Source organism: Lemur catta, chromosome 1 (assembly GCF_020740605.2).
Source record: "Lemur catta isolate mLemCat1 chromosome 1, mLemCat1.pri, whole genome shotgun sequence".
Lineage (NCBI taxonomy): Eukaryota > Metazoa > Chordata > Mammalia > Primates > Lemuridae > Lemur > Lemur catta.
Window position 1 is genome coordinate 129,122,125 of NC_059128.1, and position 13,837 is coordinate 129,135,961.

The following is a 13,837-nucleotide window of genomic DNA, read 5'->3' on the forward strand; positions in this document are numbered from 1 at the left end:
GTTACTCCTCTTGCACTTAAATACTACCCTAAAAAAATATCTGCCCATTTCTCATTGTTACGCACAGCTTATTTTTGCTTTGATTTGTATTTTTTTGATTACTGGTGAGACTTTGACTCTTTCACGTTTCCTCCCTGTGATTTTATGTGTACTGCCCATATTTCTGTTATATCTCGAGTTTTCACCTTTTGCAAAAAATACACTCACAAGGGCCCTTAATGTTGTTATATTTTTACTCATGCTTTGTTGCTAGTGTAAAAGTCTTTCCAATCAACAACAGCAGGGGCATTCATTGTTCTTCTTCTTGCAATTTCACAAGCTAAGAAAATCAATTAGAAAAATTCAGGGGGGGAGGGAAACATTGCACCTAGAAAGATGATATCAGCTCTACCCTCAAACAGGTGAAAGCACCTGCGAATGCCTGTTCCTGCAGCTAATGTTCTATCAGGAAGTTGTCCAGAAGCAGGAAGTTTAGACTTTGCTCTGTGGCCTCTCAGCTTGAAATGCAAAGTCCGTTTCCTTATTAACTGGGCACTTTTTCTTTTGTTTTGATCTTGGCTTTTTAATACAGTCCCTGTCCCAGTGGTCTTGGGAGCTCAACTGGGAGGTCGGAAGGAGATGAAGCAGAGGTGGGCATAGGCCCCTGTCCCACAATGCATTTGAGAGTCTACTGCACCTTCACACACCTTTTGTTGGGCATCATCCTAGTGCTGGCAGCCCTCTTTGTAAGCACAAACCCTCGGCTTGGATTTATTTTCATTTCCATACATATCACAGTCGAGGAGAAGGAAAGCTGCCTATCACAGATGTTAAACAATTGGTTGTTTAATGACTTTGCAACAGCAGTTTCCACACTGGTAGTGTGTGCACGTTTACACAACTTCTTTGGCATTAAAGTCGCTTAGGAGAATGCTTGGATAGGAGCAGATTTTCTGCAGTGACAAAAAACATACTTTATTTTTTTTTCCCCTCGCATCTTTTCACAGCTCTTGTCTACCAGCCCCTGGCAGAAGTCACCATTTCTTTGGTGAAGGAATGCTACTTTCCAAAATCCTTTGGCAGAATCTCTAGAGATGTGTTTTTCTGCTCCTTCCTAATTTAGAAACAGTCTTCAAAGAAAAAAAAAAAAAACCTGACAAATTAATGTGAGAAGAAACGAACTCTGATTTAATTTTGCATTTCTTTCATGAAAAGTTTTGGAGTTTATCATCTATAACCAATAAAACTGAATAAGAAATTTTTTGGGGAAAAAAAGTCAACAAAAATATGTCCACCCCTTGTTCCAGTCAAGCAGCAACATGTGATACAAATTCAAGATTTTATTAAAATCACTTGTAAGTTAAATTAACATAATATCTCGGTGGTGAAAGGAGGCTTTTAATAAAGCAAAATAATGTGAATAAACAGAGTGAAAAGTGTTAATTGTGACATTTAAATGGTTACATGATTTTAATTATTCTTTTGATAATAAGCAGCCTCGTGATGTCTATTCAAGGAACAGAAACCTGTGCCTACCATGGAATTTGTAGTTGAATAAGAGCTTTGTTCCCTGCTTTGGGCAATTTTAAAGAAACAAATGGAAAAGGTTTTTAAGACCTTATAACAATCTACCACCTACCAAAAAGAATCTAAAAGCAAGGTGGAAAGCACTAGAACGACAGAGGGAAAAGGCAAAAAGAAAGGCCACACCATTGTGTTTCTGTGAGAGACAGAGGAAGAGAGGACAGCGTTGGTGACAAAAGAGGCCGGACGTCCAACGGATGCCACCTCCTCATTTGTTCTTGGCTGTCAGGGGTTTCCGGCTGATCTTTTTGGATTTGTCATTGTTCTTCTTTGGAGGTTCTGGGTTTGCCTGCATGTGTCTGCCATAGAGGCTGAAAAGAGAGAGAAGAAACCATGAGATCTGTTTTACTAATACAATATGGTCTTCTAGTGGTAGAGCTTTCAACAACAGAGTCATCTCCAGAAATAGACGGTAAGCCAAGGGACACCAAAAGATCACTTCCGTTTTCTCTGGGTGACACGCTGTGTTTAAGACTGTAAAATTCTCTTGCGCACGTGCACTGTGCCGTGCGGTCATGGTCAGGTTTCCTGGGTTTTCACACCCACTGGTGATGCTCAGCCCAGCCATTCCGGACTGAAGTCCAGAAGGTGGCGAGTGTCCAAGTCGACAATGACAAAAAATTGGGTTGAACGGAAGAGACAGAGTGTCCACTTAGTGGGAAGCGAGCACACGCCTGGCCGGAAAGCCCGGGGCTGGCTGATGTGGCAAAGAGCAATGGTGCCCGCGACGGCGCTGGCTGCGCACGCGAGATGGATAGCGCGGGGAGGGCGGCCACACATCAATGCCACGTTAATAAGTACCGCTGATTAAACGGTGACAAAGTGCCCTCTGATCACGGCGGCTGGCAGTCACCGCACAGCCACGCTGGCTCCACGGCTGAGAGGATTTAACAGAACAACAGGAGGTAATTAATTGATAATTTATGGGTAATTCTGATTAAACTAAATTAAAAGCCACCCTAAAATAAATAAAGCTCATCCTTAACTCCTCTTATGGATATAACCGTGTCTCCAAGAGAGCCCTGGGGGCGCTCTCAGCTCCTCGGCGACAGCCAGCACTCGACTCTGCTGTCTGCTGCTGCTTTGAGCCAGCTGGAAGAGCGCGACACAGAGCAGGGCCGCCCTGTACGAGGCGGCCCAGGTTCTAATGCAGGAACTGACATCCTGTCTTGATGCTGGCACCTGGTGGCCACGCACGGTGTGGCACAATTTAGCTGTCCAGCGAGAGCCTCTCCTGTCCTACGTCCCAGACACGTAACACGAGAGTCCGCAAACTGGCTTTGGGCTTCTGTAGGAATCAGGTTTGAGGAGCTTTTGCTCACGGAATGGAGAGAGAGGCCCCTTCCTGCCCACCTGGCGGTGCCTTTCCTGGAGCCAGAGGACAAACATCTCCTTCCCCAAGAGAACCTGCTCCCAGGACAGTCCCCGTCTCCCACACTCTGCAGGTCCCCCTGCAGGCTAGATGGCGGATACCTGGGGGCCCTGAATCCCAGGTAAAGAACCACTGGTTTGCACAGAGAGGACAGTTCAGTGCGTCCAACCTAACTCCTGTGGCTGCCCCAATTCCCAGTGACATTCACATCCTAATCCTCGAAACCTGTGACCATGTTATCTTACATGGCAAAAGGGATTCTGCAGGTGTAATTAAGGATCTTGGGATGGGGACGTCACCCTGTATTACCCAGGGGGGGCCCAACCTGCGTTCCTCCTTCCCAGCTGCTCTCCCAGATACACCAAACAGGCAGAAGAAACCCTGAGCCCAAGCGGATCCATCCACTCCATGCCTGGCCTTCGTCGACACACTCTGAAACACACTTGTTCCTCACAGCCCCTACACGCTCCTCTTCCTCCTAGGATGGCAGTTTACTGACACTCAGGGGGTTAACGCTGCAGAGTGACGAACCCCGGAGGCCTCTGGTCTCCAAGCCTGTCACCTGCAGGAAGCTGAGGTCTCACCCTATTCTGGGCCTTCGCACAGGCCCCTGCGGCCTCAGTGTGTTCAGTTACACAGCTCTCGTACAGCCTCTTATCTCTTCCCTCTATTTTCCAACCCCTCGTCCCCACGAAGCAAAGAAATACATGCACGTCGTTACTCACAAACAACATCGAACTTTAAGGATTATAAAAATCTGCAGAGACAGGACTCCACAGTCCATGCACATGGAAACCTGGCGACACCCGGGTGCTAGGAAAGGGTCTTGGGGACCACAGGAGGTCAGAGGAGGGGGAAGAGAAGTAGGAATCGAAACGAATTGATCAGGGTCCACTTGTGATGTGTCCTGAATGGGGATAAGGACCGAGGAGGGCAGGGAGGGCTCCTCGGAGGGGCAGGTGTTCAGCTGGGCCCCAAGTGCAACACCCAGGGAAGTTATCTTGGGGGGCGGGAGCAGAACTGCTTGGGACTCAGCAGGGCACCTCTCCTTTTCCAGAGAGAACTGGAATGTTCCAGTGTTTCAAAGACTGCCTTTTTAGATTCAGATTCCACTGTGTGCGCCTGACTTCCTGGGGCTACACAGCAAGTCCCTACACAGGGCCAGGTGGGAGACGCCCTGAACTTGATGTTCAGACCCTACTTTTGACACTTCCTAGCTGTTGACTCTGGGCAAATGATCAGCAACTTTTACCTTCCCCTCCGTGCCTCAGTTTCTAGATCTGTCACCCTTGAGGGGTGGCAGTGGCAGTTCAACAAGCCAGCCAGGCACCACGGCAAGTCTACTGGAAGTGGCCAGCGAATGTGTGTTCAAAAATAGGACTTTCGTGGGGTCACAGTCTGAGCAATTAAATAAAGATAATTATATGATTTCCTTATTTCTTTAGGGCTTCTTCCTCTGAAGAGTAACATGGTTATTTTCTATCAATGCTAACTCCCCAAACACCCCTGGAAAAGAGGTTTTAATCCTCTTTGAAGAAAGCAGCCGAGGCAGAGCTAAATGCATCGCCCCACTTCCTCGGTGAGTCACTGGCAGAGCCGGGGGCCGCCGCCGGCCGCCGCACGATCCTTTCCCTCCTCCGGCTGCGTGGGCAGATGAGAGTCGGCGTTTTACTAAGCGGCCATTCCCACGTGGGGACCAGGCTGCGGCAGAGCAGTGGCAACAAGCATCTCGGGCTCCAAAACCTGGTGGCTCTACCAGTTAGTAGCCAAGGAGGCCTCGATTTGGTCAGGAAGGGTGGGTGGGCGGAAGAACAGCCCCCAAAGATGGCCACGCCCCGGTCACTGGAACCTGTGAATTTCGTACTTTACACGGCACAGGGGACTCTGCAGGTGCGATTCAGTTAAGGACTCTGAGCTGGGAAGATAATCCCGGATGATCTGGTGGCCCTGATGTCATCCAAAGGGTCTTAGAAGAACGAGGCTGTGAGCTGAGGAGTACAGGCGGCCTCTAGAAGCTGGAAACCCATTCTTCCCTAGTCCAGAAAGATGCAAACGTCCCGACACTGATTTCAGACTTCTCACCTCTAGAATTATAAGCTAATAAATTTGTTTTGCTTTTGGCTACGAAGTTGGTGGTAACATGTTATAGCAGCAACCGAGACCTAACAGAGCAAGTACGGGAACCTCTCTAGGCCTGGCGGGGCAGCCTGCTGGTGAGGATTCTGCTTAATTTCAGCAGGAAAAACTGTCCAGTTTCGCTATAGCGGCTCACTGAAAAGTAGGACGAAGTTTCGGAAAAGGCAAGGTGCCCCAAAGGAAACATGGGTGCTGTTTCTACCAGAAGCAGCAAAAGCAGGTGTGCAAGCTGTGGCCTCTCTGCTGTCAACCAGATCATCTCTGTCCCCCTTGTTCTCTGAAGTTAATGCTCTTGGCCCTTGTTTTGCTTGTACCTGGATTTAATGCATAACAGCGACTGAGTAGAAAGCTGTTCTATTACTTGCAGTTCCTGAGAGCAGAGAGCACATCACACCACGCAGGGCCACATGCGGAAACGCTAGGATTGGTCAGGACTTCTGTCCTCCCCAATGCCCAATTTCCTCCTGTGACTCTTGTGCTTTTTCCCTCGGGGCCTTGGTGGACACAGCTTCTCCTGCTCAGCCTGTTCCTTCCCGGCGCTGCCTGCGCCTGGGGAAACCCGACCATCCCTGCCCCAGGCCCCGGCGCTAGTGCTGCCTCTTAGGTGGCACATGCCCTCGGCACCACCATCGCTGCCACAGCTCTCTGCGAAGGGGCACCGGTCTGGCCTTGCATGGGGGACTCCTGGAGAACAGCCCCTGGGCTTCACGCTCACCTCTGCATTCTGCACCCTACTCTGCCCTGAACGACATGTGGCCTTAGGAACATCACTGACTTGCCACAGTTGGATGTCCCCATCTGCAAGATTAGGATGAAAATGTCCGGCCACCCTGGAGGGCTTGGAAGGAGATTAAATGAGACGTGGAAACACTCCTGTCTGTGGCGTACACAGTAGGTGGTGCAGAATGGCAGCTGTTGCCTTTAAACTCTCACGAAGCTCCGTGACTCAAGCTACCTGGCCAGTTCCTTCTGCTCCTCGCAAGCTGCCACCACGCCCGGAGTGCAGCCTGGAACCCGCATTGCCACCTGTGCCTTTGGGGCAGCTCCCCTCTTGGGGAGGGTCTCAGTGGGCACTGCTGCCTGGCTACGCCAGCTCGAGAGTGTGATACAGGCAGCCTGGCTCGAGGTCACCCTTGGGGCTGGAGCAGCCGGTGGGTCTGGGCTCAGACCAGAAAGTGGAGGGGACCCTTCGGCACAGAGTCATTCTCTCCACTGAAATCTGGTTTGTAGGTGATAATTGGGAGATGATTAAAGAGTGGGGAAAAACCCAACGAAGAGCTCTCCCAAGTGACACGAGAGGATCGATTACTCTCGAGAGTCTGATGAACAGGCTTCTGTCACCGAAGACAGTTTCAAAGACGATGGCTGGGATGCTCTCAGCTGTGGGAGATGAGCACGCCAGCCTGCCTGTGCTTGGAGCTCTCTAGCTCATCCATGGAGTCCAAGGGCGAAAGTGGGAGTGGGCCCTGCCCGTGGTGGCCCTGCCAAAGACCATCTCTGGAGGAATCATTCTGCGGCCTGCCCGGGTCACCACGCTGGTGACATCGGAGGCATGTTGTTAAAGTACCCTGCAGACTGGTTCATTTAAGCCCCATGCAACTGACCACTACTCCCTGTCGACAGCTACGATTGCACGGCCAAAAAATTCCAGCCCACCAGACTCTGAATAAATTTTGCAACGCATTTTTTATTAAGCAGTATAATATGCATGATTGTCTATTACTGACAGGTGAATTTTATTTAATACGGGCATCTTCAGTTTTGCAAAAATGCTCAAGTCTTATCATTTCAGTTGGATCCAAGGATCTCACACCCTTTGCGGCTGCCGCAATGAAGACCCTCCCTCCCCCGCCCCCGTCCCTCCCCCACCGGGACCATTCCATTCCTTCTTGAAAATTTCCTGCCTTGGCTAATAGGGCTGTAGGGCACGATCCTGGCTCTGCTTCTCTCTCTGGACACCTCTTTGGTCCTGGCGTCTTGTGCTTTTATCTCTTTGCATCCTCTTCCTTAGAAAGATCATCTAATTTTATAGCTTTAATGATGATCTCAGAGTGGCAGCTCTCCAAGTCACCACCCCCTGCAGCCCAGTTAGACACTCAGCTATCAAACCACCCCACAAACCACCCCACCTTTCCCAGGCCCATCCCTCCACATCTCCAGACCGTTAGGATCAAGCATTGAAGTCACTTTGACATCTGCCTCTTCGTCCAGTCGCCATAGGAATCAAATATGGTAGCAGTTTTCCCAGCATTCGAAATTCTTTGTCTGGGACCACGGAAGTACCTGAAGCTCTTAAGTACAGTTGTATGTGTAAGTTTCAGCAGAAAAGGACCACAGCTTTCGTCAGTTTCTCAAGGGTTCCTAACTCGATGGGTTCATCAGCTGCTTTATGGTGCTTGGTTTATTTTTATTTCCACGTCCTCTCTGCTTTATTCATTCTTTTTTTTCTGTACCCTAAAACACAGGCCACGTCACATGGCCATTAGATTATTATAAGGGTTCCCTTCTTGGCTTCTCTGATGCTAGTATCTCCCTTCCTCCAATGTGTCTTGCGCATGACTGCCCGAACAACCTCTCCCTGGTGTGTGCACGGAAAACTGCACCCAGTGTCCCCTGGATTGGGGACCCAGCCTGGTCTCCGGCACACAGCAGCTATAGCACATGGCACTGGAGGCCTAACTTGCCCAAGCTCACCCCTCTCCGTGCGCTAACAGGCACGTGTGACCTAAGACTGGGCTTGAGGTGGGCAGTATGGAGTGGAGAAAAGACAGAGCGAGTGTGAGTTCTGCCACCTAAGAGCTGAGTGACCTCAGAGTCCTATGCCTTCCCAGAACCTTTGCTACCTTAACTGGAAATTGGGAATATCTGCACAGGGACCGCAGACTTATCTTCCCTTTGTAGTCTATACACTCAAGGCACTGCTAGAAACACATTGTGTGCTATGTAAATATTGTGTTTCAGAATGCCAGGTATATGAGAGGTACAATATGCTGTTCTTAAGTCATTTGCTCATGTCATATGCATCCCTACTGTTGTTGTGGGTGTTTCCATGGAAAGTTCTTAGACAGACCAAGAAAAGAACCAATTTTAAAATCTAAGGAGACGGTCAGTGAAAATAATGGAAAGAAATAATTTTGCTTATAATCTGTAATCTTCTGGCAGGAGGCTAAATTTAAAATCTCCGCAAATAAATCTGTGGACAAAGTGTGAAGCCTAGATTATTAATACACTACTTGCCGTATCTTTATTTATCTTATCTAGCAGCTATGAGGGGCTGGTGACAGAGCCTTAGCACAGAAATTGCTGAGTCTTAAAGGAAAAAAACGAACAGTTAACCCTATTCCTATGAGAAGTCTCATTAATTCAAAATGCAATGATTTTTTTTTTTTTTGAGATCAAACCTCCAAGAGATGGTTCCACGCAATTCACTGATGGCAGTAAGTGTCTGTCACATTCTTCTCCGTTATAACCCTCACTGCTTTCTGTGCCCAACACATGGTGGGGAAAAAAGAAAAAATAAACATGCACGTGCAAACGGCACCTATATAGATATCCGAAAGGAATGTGTAGCTGGCTTAAGACAGATATCAAGCTACACACGAATATAATATAAAATATAAGGCAGATTTAAAATCACCCCATACAAACTGGACACTATCTGCCCCACTGGAGGGGAGAAATGCGCATTCTAGCACAGCGAAACTAACAGTATCGTGCACAAAAGATGCTCATTAAACTTCATCATCCTGTCTACTGTAATGATGCTTTTACTTAATAAAAATTCCCCAAGCGGTTGCAAGGATATTAGGCAAGGTCTTTGGTTATGTATCAGAGGTCCAAGCTGTCACCGGCAAGCATGCAGTTCAGGAGGTATGTTCCCTGGGGACCGAGCTTTCACGGAATATATGCAGAGTAAAATCAATACCTGCAACTTGCCTCCTTGCTTAAGCATTTAAGAAAATAGGTAATCCTTTTAAATTAAATGGCGAAGTGCTAAATGTTGCAATTTCCAGAATAAACTCAAAGACAAAGGAAATTGGTCCAAGGGCACTGGTAAGTTTCCCAAACAAGCTACTACCCCAATAGACTTCACACCTGGAGTGAATGTTTTTTATGAAGAGAAAGAATTTTTTTAGTACCTGGCATTTGTAATGATTAAAAAGAGACACCCAACTGTATATACCTGTATGTGTTTATAATATACACGTAGATATTCTAAACTAAGAAAGGAAGAGAGGAATTATTTTACATGGTTAATTTATCTTTTTCAAAAATTATTCTTCAAAAACACTAGTGTGAAAATCCATTAACTTGAATCTAGCTCTCAAAAGCTACATAGTAATTACCTAAGAGGCCTCTTAACATGGATACCTGGATGTTAATACAATCACAAATTCTCACTTTTGTTCATATCATATAACTCACTTTAAATTTCAAACCCTGCCCATACAGAATTGGCTGAAGAGATCAGGACCGTCGGGGCGAGAGAGAAGCACCCCCCAAACACTTGAACTTAAGGGAAGTAAGATCGCCCTCTGCATGTTGAATGATAAAACCAACACAAAATGGATCAAAGCAGAAACATTAAAAGTCACCCAAAATAACACCAGCATATCTCCCAGAACAGCAAGACTCGACCTTAACCAGACCAAGGGTATTAACTAAGCTGGAGAGAGAAGCCACCCACCGGAAGGGCATGGTCAGGAGGAAACAGAAGGGTAAATGGAGGCAGTGGGCGCTAAGCACCCTCCAGGGAAAGCCACTGGGGCCCAGCAAGCTGAGTCCTGTGGACGCCCTGGCAGGACCATGTCTCTACAAGGCAGCACAGAGAGCGAATCCGGACCTGCATGGCCCAGCAAGCGGATCCTCCATGCTCCCAATCCCCGGCCCCTGCCCACGTCTGATGTTTGTCCTTGCTACTCACTCTGCCTGGAATGTTCTCGAGCTCTCCCAGAGATAGGTGCTGTGACCAGCCCCAGTTTGCAGGTGAGTAAACAGAGGCACAGACAGCTTACATACACAGCAAGAACCGAAAGATGGAGAGAGAACGGGCACAGTGACAGCGACTGGGCTCCCAGGCCCGAAGCCCACTGCATTGCTGGATAGTAGCAAATTGTCAAATAACACCCCCTCCCTTTTAGGCTTTGCATTCCCTGAAATCAAAGGAATGCTGAATCCTGACATAACTGTTACTCTGGCCTTCTTCAAAGGCCACACTGTTTATCATTGACTATTCCATTCCCCATCACACCATTTGTCACAATATGGTTATTTTGTGTATTCGATTACTATTGGTTTCCTGCCTCCCCTGACAGCAGATTCGTTCCTAGAAAGTTGGAACCTTGTCTGTCTTGTTCAGAGTCCTCTGTGCCTGGTACACCACAGACACCCTATAAATGTTTGTTGATTGACTGAATGAAAGTGCGTATCCCTGCACTTAACCAGGATGCATTGAAAGTATTTGACTGCGTGGATCCCAACTGGATCATCGTTGCCTCTGAGACGGGCGCTATGTCTCAATCATTTTTGTTTCTCTAGGGCCTGATGCCTGGTACACATCAGTCACCCAATGAATGTGGACTGATTGACAGATTGAATGAATATCTGAGCCAAGGAATATTTCCTGACGTCCTCAGTTCCATGCTCATCAGGTGACTGTCCATCAGCTTCCATTCAGGGCCGTTTAACGAGAGAATATGTGATCTGCAGCCCCCGGCAAGCGTTCTCGTCCTTGGGGGCTCGTGTCCTCTGTCATGGAGTCCTGGTTCCTGAATCAGTTTCTTAGGTGTTTTCCTCTGCTTGCGGCAGAGTTTATACGGCCGAAAGGCTGAAGGCAACACAGGCACAGGGTAAATGTGCCATCGTGCCACTTCCTGAGGCCTCTTGGAGCCAGGCTGTTGTCCCCTTGAAGAGACTCTCTTTCCCAGCACTGTGACTGTACCCTTTAAGGTACAAGAGGCTTTTACTGAATACTAATCATCTGTGGTGTTAATAAGAACCAGCTGAAAGATAGCTGCTAATAAAAGAAAATTCAGTTAAAATGAACATTATAAAAGCAGTGGGTGTTTTCCCCTTTTTCTTCTTGAAAAACAAATTAAAAAATGAGAATGAACTTTTATTATCACGGAGGATGAGAGTCTTTCTGGCCACCCTTGGTGTCTTCATGAACAGCTCGGGGTTGTTCAGGAGCCCTGAAGCTGTGAAACTAGTCGTCGAGGCGGCAGAGCGCGAGCCGTGCAGGCTGCGTGTCAGCATGTGACACAGGAAGCTTTGATACAACTTCCTTTAAGCCTTAAATATCACATGAATGAAACCACCCGGGGCACACGCGTGTCCTGCAGCCCTAGATGTAGATGACATTACACACACAGACAATGGTGTCCCATAACTAGGAGTATTAGTGACCAAAAGGGGAAGCCTTTGCTTTTTCTCTTTCTTTTGTTTTTAAGGTAAAGACAAATGGTAAAAGCATACATACAGGTATTACTAACACTACTATTACTATTATTACTACTACTGTTACTGCTATTCCTCCTCCTCCTCCTCCTCTTTGTGGCTAAGGAGGCACAAAGGATGAAAATGTCCCTCCCTCTCAGTTTCTCTCAGCCCAGGTGACCTGATTTGGCCATGGCAGGTGACATGCAGCCATGTCACTGGAAAGCTGGACCTGTCATTAGATGCAAGCATAGGCCTATCCTGTAAGTTTCAGGGTACAGGGCAAAGCTCACTGCATTGGGACTGAGAAGGCTTTGGAATTAATCCGTAAATTGGGTGATCTGTGTTTCCCCAAACAGAAAGCGGGGTGCTTGGATTTAAATAGCGGTGGTAGGTATCTAACACGCCCACTGCCACCCCCCACCTCACGTGGACGATGACAGGTACCACACGCTGAGTGGGTGCTCTGTGAGGCTGCACCCAGACCCAGAACCCATGGAAACAGAGGCCTCCAGGCAACGGCTTCCACCTGGTCAGAGCTGGGCACCTGCATGGATGGAACTTACACACTTTACATATGAACCCCGTGTAGCATTTCTCTTATAGTAACTCATTTAACCCTTCACCAAATCATGTGCAATGAAACTTCACAGGGCTTGCAACTCTAAGGTTCATTCTGTGCCCTGGTTAGAGCAGAGTGCCATGCCTAGGATTTTAGACAGGTATCACCTTCCCCTGCTCCATCATCCATGGATGTTCTGTGACGTGAATCATGTTCCACTTACAAATGCAGCAAATATATTAAAAAAAAAAAACAAAAAACAACAACCAGGAATCAAGATTAGAAAGTCCCCAGCTACCTACTACGCACGTGACGCTTTAGCCGCGAGGTTCTCACCAGGTGGACTTCAGCAAGCAGAGCCCAGGTAAACCGTACCTGGCACTTTTTGCCATTTCCCTGGCAAGGCCGAATTCACCCCACACAAGCTGTGCTCTCTCTGCAAAGTGCCAAACACCATCCCTGCAACACGGCATATCAGGTTGATCTGTGCTCTTCCTGCATCCTGATGCCAATCTTTGAACTCCAGGCTGGTGACAGAGAGGTTGGTGGCAGGGGAGGGGCCCAGTTTTGTGGGCGAGGGAACATGCGGGGATGTGGAAAGAAACAAAGTGGTATTTGGGAACAAGTCACCAATTGCCAAAGGAAGACCAGAGAAGACATCTAGGAGAGTTCGACGGGAGATGAGTCTTTGAATTCTATCCTTTTTTTATTTTCTTCCCATAAAACTCATATTTCTGAGTTTTATGGAAAAAAAAAATCCTGGAAAAAAAAAAAGGTTTTAACATGTAAAAAAATATTATACTTGTAGCTCCCTGGGTAGATTCAGCAGATTTAATAGTTGTCATACATTTCCTTCTAAGATTTTTTTAAATGAGATTTTTTTAAGAGAGGCAGAGGAATTTATGGTCTGCAAGTGCAAAAAGGTTAAAAACTAAGATGTCTGTGGTTGAAGCTAGATGTTAAAAAAGATCTACCAGAGGATTCCACGCATCAGCAAGGAATCTGGGTGGGGACCCTGGGCGGCACCGCCAGGAGGATGTGACTCTCTGCATAAGAGCTTGAGCTGTTCGATGCCCCCAACAGGCCTCGTGGGCTCCAAGCAAAACTGTGGCCGTGGGCGAGGAGGGAAGAGCCAAAGCTTGTCACAACAGCCCCTTTCATCCAAGAATCCCAAGTGTTTCATCTAAGAATCTCACCCACAAAACACCCCTGGAAGGTGCTAGAGAATTCTAAATACAGCTGGTGAGAGCGAGGTGGAAGTTAAAGTGTGGGGCGGAGATGCCAGAGGAGCAGGCGTCTGCGAAGCACCTCCCGGGCCCAGTGTGACGACAGTGTCGGAGGATCCCAAAGGAACGCACGCACCAAAGTTATTTTCAAGTATCAACAGCCCATGTTCCGTAACAATCGACTCCTACTACCCTGACGATGTCCTCATAGAAAAATATTCTTCCCTGCGTAACTATCACCCACGAAGATTTCGGTCCAACACATTTTCCCCCCAAAGATAAAACGAACCCCATCTTATTTGGTAGTATTCACTGCATTGATTACCTAGACTGAGTTAATTTCTCTCCTCCTGGGCTATTTTTAAAGTCTTGTTTTTAAACACATATTAGTACTTCCAATTTGCAGAGACACGTTCCATATTTCACATATCTCCATAGAATAGCACTATCCAAAATATAATTTGAGCCACAAATGTAACTTTACATTTTCTCGTGGCCATATTAAAAAAGTAAAAAGCAGCAGATGAAATTAATTTTAATCAC

At 47.4% G+C, this 13,837-nt stretch overlaps 1 protein-coding gene across 1 annotated transcript in view; it reads right to left on the reverse strand.

Annotated features, from left to right (window-relative positions):
- Positions 1-1,301: 1,301 nt before the first annotated feature.
- The window catches only part of RSU1 (Ras suppressor protein 1), a 179,296-nt gene continuing 166,760 nt past the window's right edge, over positions 1,302-13,837 (reverse strand). Inside the window, exon 9 of the mRNA XM_045534115.1 lies at positions 1,302-1,874. Within this exon, the coding sequence (XP_045390071.1) occupies positions 1,772-1,874 (103 nt within the window). The 3' untranslated portion in view covers positions 1,302-1,771. The remainder of the gene's footprint in view (positions 1,875-13,837) is intronic.